Source organism: Loxodonta africana, chromosome 3 (genome assembly GCF_030014295.1).
Source record: "Loxodonta africana isolate mLoxAfr1 chromosome 3, mLoxAfr1.hap2, whole genome shotgun sequence".
NCBI classification, from domain to species: Eukaryota; Metazoa; Chordata; class Mammalia; order Proboscidea; family Elephantidae; genus Loxodonta; species Loxodonta africana.
In genome coordinates this window covers 8,634,284-8,653,732 of record NC_087344.1, presented here as the reverse complement: position 1 = coordinate 8,653,732, position 19,449 = coordinate 8,634,284, and the positions used below count along the sequence as shown (strand labels likewise).

General features: G+C 51.7%; 1 protein-coding gene across 9 annotated transcripts in view; it reads left to right on the top strand.

Moving 5' to 3' along the window:
* The window catches only part of RFX2 (regulatory factor X2), a 110,544-nt gene that overhangs the window by 75,213 nt on the left and 15,882 nt on the right, over positions 1-19,449 (top strand). For 7 of the 9 annotated variants that reach the window (XM_064280377.1, XM_064280383.1, XM_064280380.1 and 4 more), the window contains 5 exons: positions 3,949-4,023; positions 11,056-11,237; positions 12,331-12,450; positions 17,002-17,117; positions 19,240-19,358. In XM_064280377.1, coding sequence (XP_064136447.1) covers positions 3,949-4,023; positions 11,056-11,237; positions 12,331-12,450; positions 17,002-17,117; positions 19,240-19,358 — 612 coding nt within the window. The remainder of the gene's footprint in view (positions 1-3,948; positions 4,024-11,055; positions 11,238-12,330; positions 12,451-17,001; positions 17,118-19,239; positions 19,359-19,449) is intronic. The other 2 variants (XM_064280382.1, XM_064280378.1) reach the window with 1 other exon arrangement.

The window sequence follows — 19,449 nt, the reverse complement described above, 5'->3', positions numbered from 1 at the left end:
AGTTCCCTTATATTCCTAGTTTGTCCAAGGTTTTTTGTCATGAAAGGGTGTGGGATTTTCTCAAATGCTTTTTCTATATCAACTGCAATGACTGGGGTTTTCTCCTTAATTCTATTAACATGTTGTATTTTTTTGGAAGTGCTAAGGAGAATTGGTGTTAATTTTTCTTTAAACATTTGATAGAATTTACCATTGAAGCCATGTGGTCCTGCACTTGGAGGGAAGTTTTGGGGTTACTGATTCAATCTCCTTATTTGTTATAGATGTATTCAAATTTTCTATACTTGCTGAGTTTGGGTATAGTATCAAAGAAGATAGTCCCAAATTATCTGAAAAGGCTATTAAAATACTGATCCTTTTCCAACTACATACAGATTTTTTTTTCATATACTTCAACTAAAACGACATATTGCAAGAGATTGAAATGCGGAAGCAGATGTGAGGAGCCAGCTGTCTTTTTCATAAGCCAAACATTAAAGAGATTTGTAAAAAATGTAAAACCATTTCCCTCTTCTAAATTTTCTTTTCTTTTGGAAAATATAGCTATTTCTCATTTAAAAATTGTAATTTATGTCAACCAGTAATGATTTTATTATTTTTTTTAATGAATATATAAATGTTTTTACTTTTTCTATTTTAATTTCTAATCTGAAATATTGATAGATTTAACTCCCGAAAGCAAGCACTTTTTGGGGAGTTCAAAAATAATTTGTAATAAAGGGCTCATTTGACCAAAAAGGTTGAGGCCCACTGTGCTGGAGAAAATGGTATTTTCTTCCCTTCCTAGTCAGCTGCGCATTAGACAAGACCACCCACAGAGTCACAGGACGGCACAAATTGTTGTTAAACGCTGGACTATTAGCGAAAAGTTTGGCAGTTCAAACCCACCTAGAGGTGCCTCGGAACACAGGCCTGGCAATCTGCTTCCGAAAGGTCACAGCCTTGAAAACCCTATACGGAGCAGTTCTACTCTGCACGCCTGGGGTCACCATGAGTCGGCATTAACTCAACAGCAACTAACGACAACGACAACCCAAGGGTAGGGTAGGCTCCAGGAAGTCCACTCACAGCTGGGCAGTCATGTTCCAGGTGGAAGGGAGTGCTTCTGAGTACCTGCCCAGACTCCTCCCTGCTTGGTGGGGACGGCCAGAGAAGTATACCTGTGGGCACTAACCTGACTGATGGCCAGGCTTCAGGTCAAAGGCCCACGACGGGTGGGGAAGGGATACATGTATTTCTTCTCTTCAGCGTAGGGGTGGCTACTGCCCTCCCCAGCTGGCCTGTGCCCTGGGCTGACAGGTGGGGAAGGTCCCCTGACCCCCGACCCTTCCCGGCACCTGTCTGCACTTCCTCCACTTGAAGGGACAGTGAGGCTCATCTTCCAGGTTCCCCTCAGTGTTTCTTAGGCCGGCCCTAGCAGTCTTAGTTATCTCCACCCACCCACTGCCATCGAGTTGATTCTGACTCACCACGACCCCATAGGGTTTCCAGGGCTGTAAATCTCCACGGAAGCAGGTTGTCACATCTGTCTCCTGTGGAGCCGCTGGTGGTTTTGACCGCTGACCTTTCACTTAGCAGCCAATTGCTTTAACCACTGCACCACCAGGGCTCCTTGCTCAGTTACATAAAAAACCCACCACTACATAAAAGTGCTGCTGAAATACAAACACCACTAGCTGGTTGCCTTAAAGAATACAAATTTATATCCTCTCAGTTCCGGAGGCTAGGAGTCTAAATTCAGGGCGTGGCTCTGGGGGGAGGTCCTTCCTTGTCAACTTAGGCTTCCAGTTGCTGCGGCAACCCTTGGCGTTTCTGGGCCTGTAAAGTCGCCTGCCTCCCTTGTTGTCAGATAGAGTCTGTCTTCCGCCTTGTGTATCTTTGTGTCTGCGCTGCTCTTTATATGAAACTCAGAAGTTTCATTGGGTGACACAAATAGTTAAGTGCTCAACTACTAGCCAAAAGGTTGGCAGCTCCAACCCACCCGGAGGCGCCTCTGCTTCCTAAAAGTAACAACTTTATAAACCTTATGCAGCAGTTCCACACTGCACACCTGGGGTCACCATGAGTCAGAATTGACTTGACGGCCACTAACAACAACGGCCATACTGGCGTGGTCCCAACTGATTGATCATATTACCTTAGATTGAATTATGGAAGGCCATTACATTGCATCCCGTTACATCACGTTACATCCACAGGCACCGGGGCTGGGACTCCAACACAATTCCGTCCCTAAAACCAGGCTTCCAGTAGATCTGTCATAAAAGTGACACCCACATCCCCTTTAGCTTCTGGCAGGTTTAGCTAATGAGAAAAAGCAGAACAATGGTGGTACAAGAGACGACAGGAGAGCTGTAACTCACACTTGACCTCAGCTCCAGGGAACCAGTTCAGCTGCCCGCTCTCAAATACACACTCTACCCGCTTTTCACAGAAGCAGCACTGAAGTCGTTGCCTGCCCTGGATGTTTCCGGATGTGTACTTGGCATTGGTTTCCTTCGCTGTCACGGTGCAGACGCAGCAGATTGCAAGTGTCCGTTCTTGACGGACAGTCCAGGTTACACCTGAGATGTGCGCACGTGGCGTAGAGAGACTCAGTTTAAGGAGCTGCTCACATGGTTGGGGGCTGGCGAGGACGAACCGCGGGGCCAGGGCTTTGCCGACACCATGGGTTGCCCAGGAAGTAAATGTTGGCCAACTGCCCTCGGAGGAGTCCTGGTGGTGCAAATGGTTGGGCATTCAGCTGCTAGCTGCAAGGTCGGCTGTTCAAATCCCCACAGGGGTGTCTCGATCTACTTCCAAAAACCCTATGGAGCACACACAGTTCTACTTTGACATGCATTGGAACTGACTAGACAGCAAAGGGTTTGTTTTTTGGTTTGGATTGTACTTGGTGCCAGCCATCTGATTCTCTCTAGCAGCTGATAACCGGGTCTGGGGGTATATCTTGGAGCCCTGGTGGCGCAGTGGTTAAGACCTCGGCTGCTAACCGGAGGTCGGCGATCTGAATCCACCAGCCGCTCCTTGGAAGCCCTATGGGGCAGCTCTACTCTGTCCTGCAGGGTTGCTGTGAGTCAGAATCGACTCCACAGCAACGAGTTTGGCTTGGGTTTTGGGGGGGGTATATATTTTTTTTTATATCTTAGTTTCCTAGGGCTGCTGTAATGAAATACCACAAAGCGGGTGGCTTTAAAGAACAAATGTATTGTCTGAAGTCTAGAAGTCCGAAAATGAGGGCGCCAGCAGGCCGTGCTCTCTCCCTGCCAGCTCCGGGGTGAGATCTTTCCTCGACTCTCAGCTTCTGTAGCCCCAGGCGTTTCTTGACATTCCTTGGCTTATAGACAAATCCTGACATGCTGTTTTCCCGTGTGTGTGACCGTCTCCATGTCTGTTCTGCCTTTTGTAAGACCGGACTCAGGAGGGCCCAGGACTAGGACCCACCCTTGTTAACTGTCAACATCTTCAAAGAAAGACCCTACTTCCAAACAAGGTCACATTCATAGGTGCAGGGGCCAGGACTTCAATACGTGTCCTTAGGAGTCACAAGTTAACCCATACCAGGAGTAGCGGCTGACTTTGCTTACACCTGAGTTTACGAAGCGACTCGGTATTGACGCGGTACGCGTGTACGCACGCATGCATGCTGTTACGATTGAATTACGAGCTCTCCCCAGATAGCTGCGTTCTGCTGCTGCTGCGTGGTGGACCCTGGGAGAGCTTGCGTGTGGTGAAGTGACATTCCTGCCACAGCTTTCACGCACGGTGACTGTGGCACATGCCCCCCCCCCGCCCCACCCCGTGTCCAGCCTTGTTTGCATCTTGTAGGCGCTTTTATCAAGATTTGGATATTAATAAAAACAAATCTTGGCTGACGCTAACCATCTGATTTCCTTTTTTTCTTCTTCTTCCATTTTATTTTGTTTTTTGTTCTGCACACATTTTCTGTAGCTTGAAATGGCGATTGAAAACCTCCAAAAAAATGAAGGGATTACATCACACAAAAGCAGTTTACTCAACAGCCACGTAAGTGCGTGTCTGTCTTTACGGTCTGCCCTGCGCTGCGCGTAACCCTTGTAGACGTTTCACGAACCGGTGACGCGGGGCTGGGGATGCCCCAGAGGCTCCTGTAGCTAGTGTTCCTGTGATCAGCTCTTGGGAAGAAATGGGGATTTGAGAAAAGCGTAGAGCGGCTCGTTCCTGCTAGTCTGAGCTGCGTGAGGTTTTTCTCCTTCACTTGCCTCGTGGGAGAATTGGAGGCCATTTGTCCTGAGACAGTCGGTTGTCAAATCCCTTGTCTCTGGGCAGCGTTGGAGCAGGATGGCATCGGAGGTGACTGTCGATGAGTCTTTATTCCAGGGACAGCTGAGAAGAGAAGCTGTGTCTCCCGAAGCTCCTCCCCTCTCACCTTGCCTCTCTCCCAAATGTTGGAAATTTGGCTTTGCACGTGACCGGAAACTTGTTCGGCTTTTTGAAAACAGGAGAGACCGTTGAAGTCAGAATGTTCTGCTAGCAGCTGCTTTCTGGCCTTGACACTGGGATTTGACACTCTCCTGAGAACTGAGCATCAAGGAAAAAGAAATCCCCTCTAGTCAGGCACGAGCCTAACTGAGACCCAGTCAGCCCATCGTACCAGCCCACTTTCAAAGTCAGGGGCTACTAGAGAGACAGTGATTCCAGAGGCGGAAGCCCAGCTGGAGAAAGGTCTGGAAGCCCTCCCGGTTTGAGGCTGGCCCTGGGCATGGTCAGCTGCACAGGAAACGCTGGCTTGGTTTGTCATCCTGATGTCACCCTGCTGGCCTGCCACAGAGACACCGCAGCCTCTGGCTGCTTGTCTTGAAGCAGGAAAAAAGAAGTACGTTCCAGCCCCTGCTCAGTGCCCACCCCGCAGGCTAGAGGGGACATGGCCCCCTGTTGTGCACCACTGCCAGGGCGATGTCATCTGTGGGATGCCCTTGGGGAGAGGCCCCCGAGTCGTAAACTCAGAGTATGCGCTGTAGAAATAAGGAGCAGACATTCTGCAGCTCTCAAGCCAGGACATGTGGCCACTGTGGCAGCCTGTGGGGTCGCCCGCGTTGGGTCAGCACTGGGGAGACCCCACGAGGAAGGCAGAGGCAGGCGCAGACCACAGGCGGCCCTGCCCCCACGGGAGATTGACAGTGTCTGCGGGAAATGCCTGAGCTGCTTGTCTCCAGGGGTGCAATGCTTCCAGCCTTCTAACGCCATTCAGCAGAGGACAGGCCCTCTCTGATCTTCTGCCGATCTATGCTCCATGTTCGGTTTCCACCAGGTACCACCTCCCGTCCCCGTTCTCTCCCAGGAGTCCCTGTTGAGAGGTCTTCTCCCCTCAGGAACTGCAATAAGTAGGATTCGGTGTCTGATGATTTAGCAAGGGCCTTGGGTGGCACAGATCATCTGCATTCAGCTGCTAACTCACTCAGTGGTGACACGGAAGAAAGGCCTGGTGACCTCCTTCTGAAAACATCAGCCGTCGAAAGCCCTGTGGAGCACAGTTCTGCTCCGACACACGGGGGCGCCATGACTTGGGATGGACAGCAACAGGCTTTTTTTTTTTTTTTTTTTGAAGCAAAGGAAATAGACATGAGATCTTTCCAAAACGTCAGTCTCACACACTGGAGTGAAATAGACCTTGGTGTTGTCTTGGCAAATGTGAGAGCAGGAGAGGAGATGCACAGAGTGTGATCCAGCTGATGGACGTGGCACTCCGTACAGCCGGTGCCTGTCGCGGTTTCTCTGGCCAGGCCTGCCCTCTGGCCTGCAGTGCTCCCCTGTGAGCCTGTCACCTGGCTGCCCGTGGCTGAGATCTCTAGTGCTGGGCAATAGAAATCTGGAAGTCTGTGAGGGAGGGGGGCGGCCACAGCCACATACCAATTCCTTCCCCAGCCCAACCCAGGGCTCGCCCCCAAGAGAGGAAAGGGCAGCGGACGGAGGTGGTCATACCTGCCTCCCTGAGGGCGTGTCCAGAACCCTCTCTGCCAGGCACAGGCACGTGGGGGGAGGGGGGCAGTGCTGCAGTGACCCAGCTTCCCCAGTGTCCCCAGAACTTCCTGCCACGGACCATGCCTCCCCGCAGCCAGCTGGTGAGTGGGGTCCGTGTGCCAGGCACGGGGTCCGTGTGCCAGGCCCAGGCTCCAGCTGATCAGCACCAAAACAGGAGGGAAAGAAGGAGGCACAGAAACTGCCTCCAGGGGCTCAGAATTTGAGGGCAGGAAATCACACCCAGGTTAAACCTCAGCGTTCACAGCAGCAGACCGCTTGTGGAGGGTGTTGGCAGGGACAGGGTGTCTGTGTCCTGCCGTCGGTGGGTGTTTCCTTTTGGATGCACTCTCAGGGTGGGAGGGGTCCCCTGGGGCCCAGAGCTGGGAGGACTTTCCAGGCCCAGCGGACAGACATCGGGGTCAGCTGGAGGCTTCCGACTCCTGCTTCCTCTGGTGCTCTCCCCGAAGCTGGGAGGTCTGTAAGCCTGGGGGGTCTGCCTGTTGAAAGAACTTCCCCTGCCTGCCCTGGTCGGCAGGTGTGGGAATCCCCGGAGGAGGGGGCCTTGAGGGGTTTCTAAGATGCGTCTTGGGAGAATGAAAATGGGCATAGTCTTCTAGGGGAAGGAGGTGAAGAAGCTTGGGGTAGGGGCAAAGCATATCTTCACCTATCTGGAGGTCACTCTAACCTCTCTTGGGGTGTAGCCGCCATCCTGGGAAAGCCTTGGTCAAGGTCCCACCAAGAGCAGAGGGGGCCGTGAGCACCTGGGAAGTGTTGGATGCTTCTCACCAGGACTCCTTGCAGCTGCCACCCTGCGGACAGGGTCGTCACTGCCCCCCAGATCCTCTCCCTAGAGCCCTTGCCCCTCAATGACTCAGGGACCCACACAGCAGGTTCCTGAGCCCCAGTCACCGGGAGGAACCACCATTTGCTAAAATAAACTGACATCTTCTCCAGCCCCTGGGCAACAGAGCCGTTGAGATGGATTTTATGCCGATTACATGACTTTTTTTTTTAAACCAAGAAACAAATTCTTGAAGTTCACGTAGCCCTCAGTTAGTTGCCAACCGTAGACAGACATCACAGCCAGGTGCGTCACCTGCAGACCAAGGCAGGGTCAGTGAGAGCTGGCAGCCTCATGGGAGGGGCCTCCTGTGCAAAGGTTGCTCCAAGCAGGAATCTTGGGTGTATTGCCGTTTTCTTTCCATAGCCCCCGCCTCATGCGCTGCCCAGCTGGCCTCATCTGCCTCCTGGTGGGAAATGCTATTTCCACACCAGCGGCTGCCATTGGCTCCCAGCCCAGATCTCCCTCCCCTCCCAAGGTGTTTATCCACCTGCAGCTTGAAGGAGCATCTCCGCGCTGCACATGTCCACCATGTCCAATGCTGAGCTCTTGACCTTCACCCCCTCCCAAGAGGACCCTCCTCCCACCATCTTCCCCATGCCGGTCCCAGCAGCTCAAACCTCATCTAGTGCTGCTATAACAGAAATACCATAAGCGGATGGCTTTAACAAAGAGAAATTTATTCTCTCACAGCCTAGCAGGCTACAAGTCCAAATTCAGGGCATCAGCTCCAGGGGAAGGCTTTCTCTCTCTGTCGGCCTTCTCATCACTCTTCCCCCAGACTAGAAGTTTCTCCATGCAGGGACCCCGGGTCTAAAGGATGCGCTGTACTCCCAGCACTGCTTTCTTGATGGTATGAGGTCCCCCCTCTCTCTGCTCGCTTCTGTCTTTTATATCTCAAGAGAGATTGCCCCAAGACACAATCCAATCTTATAGATTGAGTCCTGCCTCACTAACACAACTGCCACTCATCCTCCCTCATTAACATCATAGAGGCAGGATTTACAACATACAGGAAAATCACACAATACCAGGAATCATGGCCCAGCCAAATGGATCCACACAGTTTTGGGGGTACATAATTCAATCCATGACACCCCTTTTGCTCCCACGGGTCCCCTCTAGTCCCTCTGCCCATGCTCTCTGACTTGACCTTGAAGATTTGTCCAGAATCAGGCCCCTTCTGGCCACCTCCACAGTCCCGCACCACCACGTCACCTGCTGCCCTCTGCCTCCATCCAGCCAGCTATCGCCTCTTCTCAAAGCACCCGCCAGAGGGCACCCTGCGACAACAAGTCAGACCACCTCCCTTCCCCCTCCCCCCCCCCCCCCAGAATCCACCAGGGTACCACTAGCTCCAAGTAGAAGCCAGGTCATCAGAACAGCCCATGAGGGGCTGCAAGCCCTGCCCTGCCCCCTCCTATCCTCCCCTCCTCCTCTCCCCCTCCCCCACTTCAGCCACACAGGCCTCTTCACTGTTCCTCCAATTAGCCAGGCATGGTCCTGCCTCAGGGCCTTGGCATAGGCTGTTCCCTCCACCAGAAATACTCTTTCTCAGATATCCACATGGCCAGCTCCTCCTCAGCCTCCAAGTCTCTGTTCAAATGTCACCTCCTCCAAGAATCCCTCCCAAGTTCCCTTGCATAGTCATTTCCATTTCATCCCTGCCCTTCCCTCCTTCTCCAGGCACAGACCTGCCCCAGGGTCTTTGCATAGGCTGTGCCTTCTGCCTAGATTGCTCTTCCCCAGATACCCATGCCCCCTCCACCTCCTCCCACCTTCTTCAGGTCTTTTGCCACTCAGCACTCTCAGTGAGTCTTCTGTGACTCCCCAATATAAAATCACAGCTCTCCCTTCAGCCACCTCCGTGCTGGAATCCTGTCTCCTTTCCTGGGTTAGTTTTTCTCAGCACTTAACACCATCTCGCATTCTGCACATTTTCCTTATTTATGGTAGGTCTCATCCCCCACGAGAACAGAAGCTTCACAAGGGCAGGGATTCTGGTTTGTCTTCCTCACTGTTGTGTCTCTGGCACCTAGAACAGGGCCCAGCATTAAGCTGGCTCTCGATAAATGTGTGATGAATGGATGGAGAGCTAGGTGTTTAAAGTAGGATTGTATCAACACAAAACAAACTCTGGAGCTCTGCTGAGCTACTAAGTTGCTAGTATGTGGCACCTCAAGAGTCAATGTCAAGTGCACCCCCCGTGGGGGCAGGGCAGGGCGGGGCACAAGTCTGGACTTGAAGGCGCCTCCTACTGATCTGCTCCCACAAGCTCAGCTGCTGAACCCCTGCGGAGCACGGCTCTACGCTGACACGTGGGGCCGCTGTGAGTCGGAGCTGACTTAATGGCAACTGACTTGGAGGCCTGGGGTGGTGCCCAGTGGTTACCACACTTGGCTGCTGGTCAAAGGTTGGAGGTTCAAGTCTGCCTGGAAGGTGCCTCAGAAGAAAGGCCTGGCAATCTGCTGCTGAAAAGTCAGCCGTGGAAAACCCTATGGAACACAGCTCTGCCCTGACACACATGGGGTAGTGGTGATGTGGTGTCCGTTTTCTGTGTAGTTACTTTCGACTGAGCGGGAAGAACTTCTTGCCAAGATAGCCACATTGCCTTTTGCCATCACCATAGTTACTCAGAGAACTGGACTTTCAGTTTAAATAGTACAGGGGGCTGGTGCGAAAGAGGTCCTCTTTTTCAAACCTTTCTTTTACCTCGTGAGCCCGCTTATCCTGTGCCCGAGGCCCCTGGTAAGTGGGTGGAGGAAGAGGTAGGTCTTAGAAGCCATCCCTCAGGACTCCTAGTCCAGAGCTTCTCCCAGCCCGCCTCCCGAAAAATTAGGACTCAGGCTCTCTCTTTGTTTCCTAGGGCAGCTGTAACAAAAATACCACACGTAGGTAACTTGAGAGAACAGACACATATTGTCTCACATTTGGGGGAATCAGAGCATTAGCTGTAGTGAAAGGACCCTCCTCATCCGTAGCCCTGGGCGTTCCTGGGTGTTCTTTGGCTTTGTAGCTTGTAGATCTGTCCTCACATGGTCTCTTCCCCCGCATGTGTCTCCCCCCATGTCTGTTTCCCCTTTTTATAAGGCACCACTCAGAAGAGTTTAGATTTAGGACCCACCTTACTCCAGTCTGACCTCATTAACCATGTTCTCCTCCCAGACGTCCCAGCTACATGGGCCCTCGGCCTCCCAGGCCAAGGGAGGGAAGGGATGAGCCCAGGTGTGTTCACAGTGACCAGGTGGGGGGTGAAGAGGAGGCATATGCTCCAAAGATCCAAGGGGTAAGAGGGCAGAGCTACCAATGACTGAACTGTTTACTAACTTCAAAATTAAGGATTTAGTTCATGGTACAAACGGTTAACACACTCGACTGCTAACCAAAAGGTTGGAAGTTGAAGTCTGCTTAGAGGCACCTCAGAGGAAAGGCTTGGTGAACTGCTTCGGAAAAATCAGCCATTGAAAACCCTGTAGAGCACAGCTCTACTCTGATACACATGGGACACCATGAATTGGAGTCGACTTGATGGGAACTGTTATTTTTTATTTTTTTTTAATGCAGAGATGCAGGGAGTGGGGCTGATGGGTCCCGTTAATTTTCTTTAATCCTCTTTCTTGTGGCCTAAGAACTTATTTCCATTCCTCTAGGTTGAGGTAGGTCCCTGTGTAGCACAAACAGTTAAGCGTCCAACTACTAGCCGAAAGGTTGGCAGTTTGAACCCACCCAGACGCACGCTGGAGGACAGGCCTGGCAATCTGCTTCTGAAGGGTCCCAGCCTTGAACTACACACGGAGCGTGGTTCTCTCCACACATGGGGTCGCCGTGAGTCGAAATCAACTCGACGGCAACTAACAAGAACAACAGCAGGGTTTAGGAGCTACGTGGTACAGTGTTTGGCATTCAAGCTGTGTGTGGCCTGTGGGGGTGTTTGATTAGGAAGACAGAATCTAACAGGTTGCAGTCCTATGCAGATTTTTATCAAATAAGCCAAAGAACCCAAAAACAGGCTGAAAAATGAAGGAATATATGAATGAACTAAAGTAGACTATTAATTCAAGTGCTTAGAATCTCTTGAACGCAAGTCCATGATAGTAAAAACGAATTTCCTAGTCCTGTTTGGTAGCGGAGCACCCCGTAGTGCTCTTCGGATTCAAGGTGCCCACTGTAGCATTTTTCGGGGCTCTGACAATGTGAACGTGTCTCCCTCTGTCCAGCTCCAGTGGCTGTTGGATAATTACGAAACGGCCGAAGGCGTGAGCCTGCCCAGGAGCTCCCTCTACAACCACTACCTTCGACACTGCCAGGAACACAAGCTAGACCCTGTGAACGCTGCCTCCTTTGGGAAACTGATCCGCTCCGTGTTCATGGGCCTGAGGACACGACGCCTGGGAACCAGGTGGGTGATGGATGAGTCCATGGGTCTGATGCCCCGACTCCCCAGTTCCTTTAAGCAGAAATTGAGTTTCCGGGGCAATGTGGGGTTTCTTCCTTCTGGGGAGGTGTCCTAACCCTGAACCTGACTCAGTGAGCCTGGAGACACCTTGAGTTAACCATGTCCTGGGCGCAGACACCTTAAGCTTGATGACTAGCCAAAAGGTTGGCAGTTCAAACCCACCCTGAGGTGCCTCGGGAGAAAGACCTAGTAACCTACTTCCAAAAACCCTACAGAGCAGCTCTAGCCTGCATACATGGGGTCTCCAGGAGTTGGGGCTGACTCGACAGCAACTAACACCAACGCTGACCTGAAGGTTTGAAGCCAGCCAGTGGTGCTGCAGGAGAGAGACCTGGTGACCTGTTTCTGTAAAGGTGACAGCCAAGAAGGCGTACGGAGCCCAGTTCTAGTCTGGAACACAGCAGGTTGCTATGAGTCAGAGCTGACTCCAGGGCAGTGGGTTTGGGTCTTTGGTTTTGGACCCTGGCGGTAGCCGCAGTCTGCTCTCTCCCTTAGGAGCCGGTGATGGGACATGGGGGTGCGATTCAGTTCTTTCTCTTCATTTGAAATTTTCCATAAAAGCGAGTTTTTTTTTTAAAGCACTTTCTTGATTATCTGAGTCCCGGGTGGTGTAAACAGTTCACGCACTCGGCTGCTCACTGAAAGGCTGGAAGTTTGAGTCTACCCAGAGGCACCTCGGAAGTGAGCCCTGGTGATCTACTTCCAAAAACCCAGCCATTGAAAACCCTGTGGAGCACAGTTCTTCTCTGACACACATGGGGTTGCCATGAGTTGGAATCAACTTGATTGCAGTTGGGTTTTTGGGGTTAGACAAAATTGGATGGGTTTCCTCGCTGCAGGACTTCTCAGAGCCTTTATGGTACTAAAATGCCAGAGGGGACTCCACGAGAGGCATGTTGGGTGCAGAACTTCCTCAGCTTGTTTGCTGAGGAACAGCTCACGGACATCACACCGAGAGCCCCCAATGAAAGGCAAGCGAGTGCCCTGGCTTGTAAAGGGCGTCTGCCGAGAGCTGACCCGTGGCGTTGGTTTCCAGGGGCAACTCCAAGTACCACTACTATGGGATCCGCCTGAAGCCAGAGTCCCCGCTGAACCGGCTGCAGGAGGACACGCAGTACATGGCCATGCGGCAGCAGCCCATGCACCAAAAGCCCAGGTGGGTGCGGGGGCCCTCAGACGCTACCCCCCTTTGGAGGAGGGACCACCCACCCGCTGTGGGGAAAACACTCACATCCACACTGGTCTCCAGGGTCTGGGGGGAGCGAGACACCATGCCCACACGGCAGGACTTGCAGAGAGCAAGAGATGAGGGAGGCTGTGTGTCCTAGCCACGGCTCTCTAGAGAGAGAACCAGCGAGAGAGAGGAAAGAGCGAGAGCGTGTGTGTGTGTGTGTGTGGGTGCATATTTGTTGTTGTTGATGCTGACTCACAGAGACTCCGTGACAGAGTAGGACTGTCCCACAGGATTTTCTAGGTTGTGATAGAGAGCAAGAGATAGTGTGTGTGTGTGTACACACGTACATACATACATAATACGTGTGTATGTGTGCGTGTAAAAAAAAAAAAATTTTTTTTTTTAAAAAAACAAGCCCATTGCCATCAAGCCCATTCCGACTCATAGCAACCCTATAGGAGAGAGTAGAACTGCCATATAGAGTCTCCAAAGAGCAGCTGGAGCTGGTAGATTCAAACTGCCAACGTTTTGGTTAAGCTGTATCACTTAACCATGGGCCACCAGGGCTCTCTCTCTCTCTCTCTATATATACACACGCACACACGTGTATAGATCTTTGGGTGGCACAAATGAATAAGTGCTCGCCTGGAAACTGAAAGGTTGGCGGTTTGAGTCCACCCAGGGACACCTCAAAAGAAAGGCCTGGCAATCTGAGCTACTTTTGAAAAATCAGCCATTGAAAACCCTATGGTATAGAACTACCATACGATCCAGCAATCCCACTCCTCGGAATATACCCTAGAGAAATAAGAGCCTTTACACGAACAGATACATGCACACCCATGTTCATTGCAGCACTGTTTACAATAGCAAAGAGATGGAAGCAACCAAGGTGCCCATCAACGGATGAAAGGATAAATAAATTATGGTATATTCGCCTGATGGGATACTATGCATCGATAAAGAACAGTGAGGAATCTGTGAAACATTTCATAACATGGAGGAACCTGGAAGGCATTATGCTGAGTGAAATTAGTCAGATGCAGAAGGACAAATACTGTATGGGACCACTATTATAAGATCTTGAGAAACAGTATAAACTGAGAAAACCCTATGGAGCACAGTTCTACTCTGACACACATGAGGTCGCCGTGAGTCAGGATCAACTTGACAGCAGGTGGTTTGGTGTGTGTGTGTTTGTGTGTGTGTGTGTGTGTGTACTTACATATATATGTCAAGAGTAGGGTACCCCTGGTGGCAGAGTGGTTAAGAGCTCAGCTGCTAACCAAAAGGCTGGCAGTTCGAATCACCAGCCACTCCTTGGAAACCCTATGGGGCAGTTCTTCTCTGTCCTATAGGGTCACTATGAGTTAGAGTTGACTCATGGGCAATGAGTTTTCAAGAGGGGGAGGGCTTACTTTAAGGAATTGGCTCACATGATTAGGGTGGGAGTGGGGCAAGTCCCAAATCCGTAGGTAAGGCGACAGGCTGGAGACTCCTACAGGTTTGTGTCCCCAAATCCATAGAGCAGGGGACAGAAGAGTACAGAGTAAGGGTGTTCTGACAAGATGTCTGTTTATAGTCTGGAGGCTGAAAACACCCCAGGGAAACTCCCTTTGTGCTCCTAAGTCCTTCAACCAATTGGATGAGGCCCACTCACATTTTGGAAGCTAACCGGCTTTACTTGAGGCCAATTGATTTAATTACACAGAACTACTTCATAACAGCAGCTAGACTAGTGTCTGGTCAAACATCTCAGCACCAGAGCTGAGCCACGTTGACATAAAATTCACCTCCACACAGTGGATACAGCCTCATCCAGAGAGAGAACTACGAAAATAAGCAAAGTGTAATAACCCCAGAAAATTACTCACAATAGCCCAATCCAAGAAAAGGGCCTTATATATTTAAGTCACTGCTACTTCCTGACATTTTGATCCAATGGCTGGCAAGGCTGGGTCATTTTCTGGAATGTTCTTCTCCATCCATCACAAAGCTCTTCATCTTTTTAGGCAAGGGTCAGCAGACTATTCCTGTGAAGCACCACTCAGTCAATATTTTCAGTTTTGCAGACCTGACAGTCTCTGTTGCTGCTACTCAGTGCTGCTGCGGTGGCACAAAAGAAGACATGAATGATACATAAATGAAAGAGCATGGCTGTGTGCCAATAAAACTTTATTTACAAACACAGTTGGCAGGCCAGATTTGGCCTGCAGGCTATAGTTTGCCAACCTGTGGTTTAAGACCCCCAGTCAAGTGTCAGCTCCCTGGGGCACCTGTCTCCCCACCGGCCACCCTCTCTCCCCAGCTTCTGCCCCAGAGTCTAGACTGCTCTGGTCATGAGCACTTTGAGCACGCTCACCTCTGTGTGACTCCTTCATGCCTGGCGCCCAGCCTGTTGCATGGAGAGGCCACTTGGCGAGGCTGTGACTCTAAAACCCAGTGTAGCTGTTATAAAGTACCCCAGTGACTCCTAACCAGATGGCCAGTCGTGGGAGTTGGAGGTCACAGAAAAAAGTCTCCAGAACATTCTCCAGGAGCCAACAGATAAGAATGGAACCAGTAGTCCACTTTGTACCTTGGTTTCCACAGACATGGACCACATAGCTTCTTGTTGTTGCTATTGAGTCCGGCCTTTGCAGATACCTCTAGAAGCCAGGCAGGGTGCTGTTTTAGGAGAAGCTCCTTCAGGCTGGGATTCTCTCCCTCTGTGTGGGAGGCTTGGGTTTGATTCTCAGCCAGTGCACTCGTGTGCAGCCACCACCCGTCTGTCCGTGGAGGCTTTCCTGTTGCTGGGATGCTGAACAGGTTTGAGCGGAGGTTCCCAGCTAAAACAGACTAGGAAGAAAGGCCTGGTGATCTACTTCCAAAAATCAGCCAGTGAGAGCCCTATGGAGCAGAACAGTCTGATCCACAACCGATCACGGAGATGGCGCAGGACCGGGCCGCATCTTGTTTGTTGTGCATCGGGTCACCGTGAGTCAGGACCGACCCCACAGCAGCCAACAACAGCACAGTTGTCGGGACAGGTTTCTGTCGCTCACATTTGAAAATCCATGCCTGAGGTGGTCTTGCTTGGATGCTCCTGGCTTCACCCCCGAGCCCTCTGATGTGGCTTTCCTCCCACCCTCAGTACCCCTGGCTCCGCCTTCCATATGAGGGGAGCCAACGGCTTCTGGCTCTGGCTCGCCCTGCCTTGCCCCCCATGCAGCCCCCTGCCACCTCCCCACTCTGGAGGTCCCTCCTGGGTTGAGGTTTCCCCCAGGCTCTGTCGGCTTTGTGGCTTAGGGCAAGATGGACTTCTCAGGGTTCCCTTGGAGACCACACAACGGAGAGATGTTTGTGATTCTACATGAAGAAGTTCGCTGGTCTTCTAAGAAAAAACAATTTTTTTTTTTTAATCCCCAGTGCTTATAGGAGCACTATTCACAGTTGCCAAAAGATGAATGGATAAACAAAACGTGATGTATACACACAATGGGATGGTGTTGTTGTTGTTGTTGTCAAGTGCCGTGGCGTCGTTTCTGACTCACAGCAACCCCATGTCCAACAGAAGAGAACACTGCCCGGTCCCGTGCCATCCCCACAACCATCGCTATGCCTGAGCCCAGTGTCGTAGCCACTGTGTCAATCCATCTCGCTGAGGGTCTTCCACTTTTTTACTGAATATTACTCAGCCACAAAGAGAAATGATACACGCTACAACATGTCTGAGCCTTGAAAACACCATGCCGCATGAAAGAAGCCAGACACAAGAGGACAAATAGTGTGATCCCACTTCTGTGAAATGTCTGGGCTAGGCAAATACGAGCCTCGAAAACACCACGCTGAGTGAAAGAAGCCAGGCACAAGAGGACAAATAGTGGGATCCCACTTCTGTGAAATGTCTGGGCTAGGCAAATGTATAGAGACAGAAAACAGGTTAGTGGCTGCTGGGGAGGGGGAGATGGGGATGTGGGGAGTTATTGGTTAAGGGGGTACAGAGTTTCTGTTTGGGGCGATGACTAACATGGAGGTAGATCGTGGTGACGATCGCACAGCGTGGGGAACATAGTGTTACTAAGTCGTACACTGAAAAATGGCTAAAACAGCAGAGGTTTGTTATACCAGTAACCCCCCCATTTACGACATGTTCGAATTAGGACGAACCACACTTACGGCTGCCCCTCTGTTTATAAATATATATACGTAGAATCGTTGGTAATATGTACTACATACAACGTTGCAGCCCATACTTTGCCGATGTGATCATTCGTATGCCAACCCCCAAAGACAAATAAAAGTCGAATTTATAAAGATACTGATAATAAAAGGCAATAATAATGAGAACTACAAAAAAAAAAATTATTCAACTTACGTCACAACCAACATACGACAGAGTCATTGGAATGGGACCCTGTCCTAAGTCAGGCACTTCCCGCGTATATTTTTACCACACGCACAAAAAGAAACCCAAAGGGAATCCTGCTCAGGCTGCAATCCTGGGGCCCATCCCAGGCCATGCTGCTGGAGCTCACAGTGACATCTGACCAGGTACCGGCCGACCCAGAAGACAGACAGCCTCGGGGACAGCAGCTCCAACAGCAGTCTGCACAGCACACCGGAACAGGCCATGGCCGCCCAGAGCCAGCACCACCAGCAGTACATAGGTGAGAGCCTGCGCCCCAGTGTCCCCGGTAGGTCCCAGGGGGCGGGGCCTGCTCTACAACCTCGACGTCCAGTGTCCCCGGTAGGTCCCAGGGGGCGGGGCCTGCTCTACAACCTCGCCGTCCAGTCGGCTTTTCTAGAGGCTCCTGGGTCTCAGCATCAGCAGCATCTGAAGGGATGTGACTTCAACAATCTTTTTCGTATAAGACTCTTAGTTCCCTAGTGCTGCTGTAACAGAAATACAACAAGAGGGTGGCTTTCTCAAACACATTTATTTCCTCACAGTTTAGGAGGCTAGGAAGGAGCACTTGGCTGGTAACTGAAAGGTCGGGGGTTGGAACCCACCCAGCGGCTCCTCGGAATAAAGACCTGGCAATCTTTCTGTAAAGATTACAGCCTAGGAAACCCTATGGGACAGTTCTGCTCTGTCACATGGGGTCCCTGTGAGTCAGAACTGACTTGACGGCACACAACAACAACAACAGGAGGCTAACCGTCTGCATTTAGGGGGCCGCCTCTTTGGGAAAGCTTTCTCTCTGTGTTGGCTGTGGGGGAAGGTCCTTCTCGCTTTTCAGCTTCTGTTCCTCGGCTCCTTGGTGATCGTCATGTGGCATCAGGCTTCCCTCTGTTCGTGCTTCCTTCTCTGTGTCTAATCCGCCCCTCGCGCACGTCTCAAAAGTGAGTGGCTTAAGGCACACCTACACTGATACGGCCTCATTAACAGAACAAAGCCCTATTCCCAGATGGGATTATGTCCTCAGGTATAAAATCCAAAACCTAACCCGTTGTGGTCAAGTCAGTTCCAACTCATAACGACCCACTAGGACAGATCAGAACTGCCCCATAGGGTTTCTAAGGAGTGGCTGGTGGATTCGAACTGCCAGCCTTTCAGTTAGGACCCAAACTCTTAACCACCGCACCACCAGGGCTCTCCTCCACAGGTATAGAGTTTAGGATTTACAACACATATTTTGCGGGCGGACACAATTCCATCCATAACAGAGAACTTTTAAGTTAGAAGAAAGTTCTAGAAAACCTGCTTTCTGTTAATCCCTGAGATTCTAAGAATAATCAGCATATGCCCCAAAAATGAATGTATAAAATGACTGTCAGAAAAAGAAGTAAAACGAAATTGCCCCCAGAAAGCCTACCAGACATTGTGTTTAAAAACCTGTCAGCCAGCCCCGAGGCAGCAGGAGAAATGGGCCTCGATGCCTGGGCTTTCCTCCTGGCCTCCCTGGGGCATTGAAGGGTGCTCCACTAGAGCAGGTGCCATCGAGTTGACCCTGGCTCGTGGCAACCCCCTGCGTGTCGGAGTAGAACTGGACTCCGTAAGGTTTTCGATGGCTGACTTTCCGGAAGTAGGTCACCAGGCCTTTCTTCCGAAGCGTCTCTGAGTGGACTCAAATGTCCAGCCTTTTGGTTAGGAGCCGAGTGCACCGACCATTACACCACCTAGGGACTCCCTAAGGGTGCACAGGACTCCCTAAACATGAGTCTCCTGTCCCAGTTGGCCTGACACGAGGCAGCCTCGTCCTGTCCCTGGGGGCCACGCAGCTGGCTGAGCGGCGGCAGCAGCCCCATCTCTCCCACAGGGTCTGCGCCACAGGGCCCCCAGTGAAGGCACTCTGTGTCAGGGCTCAGACGAATGCTGAGAAACTCAGCAGCCTCTGTGGTTTTAGTGCTGGGCAGAGTGCACGTACCAGGCCTTCCGAGAGGTCAAGGCGGTGTCATTGCATCTCCCGGGAAGTCACCAGGGCACCAGGGCCCTTGACCAGCAGCCAGAGCAGTTCCCACTGCTGGTGACCATAAGCCTCGTGGCCTCGGAGTGCACACTGTGCCAAGCCCTGGGCTCATCTTTATCTGTGTCAGCATGTTTAACATCCCTGGGAGGTGGCCAGCTTGGCCCCTGTTCATACCCAAGGTTATAAAGTCGAGTGACTCGTGTAGGGAGCCAGGACTTCCCCGGGGCTGCCCGCCAGCCACCAGCATCCCCAGCGGATGGGCGTCCCAGCCCAGCTTCTGCATGCGGCCTGGCGGCGTGCTCTGTGGACTGGCGGCGCGCTCTGCTAATGGGCCGTCGTGCTCAGGGCTCCGGCCTGACACTTCGTTCTCTCTGCCTAGATGTCTCCCACGTCTTCCCGGAGTTCCCGGCCCCAGACCTGGGCGGTGTGCTACTGCAGGGGGACCTCACACTGCGCGACGTCAAGGCCCTGCAGCTGGCCTACAGGCGGCACTGCGAGGTGACCGCTGCCCATCCAGGGCCCTTGTGTGTAGGGCCTCATGCTTTCCTGGGGTGGGGGGGACGCTTTCCGTGGCCGCCTGGACTATCTT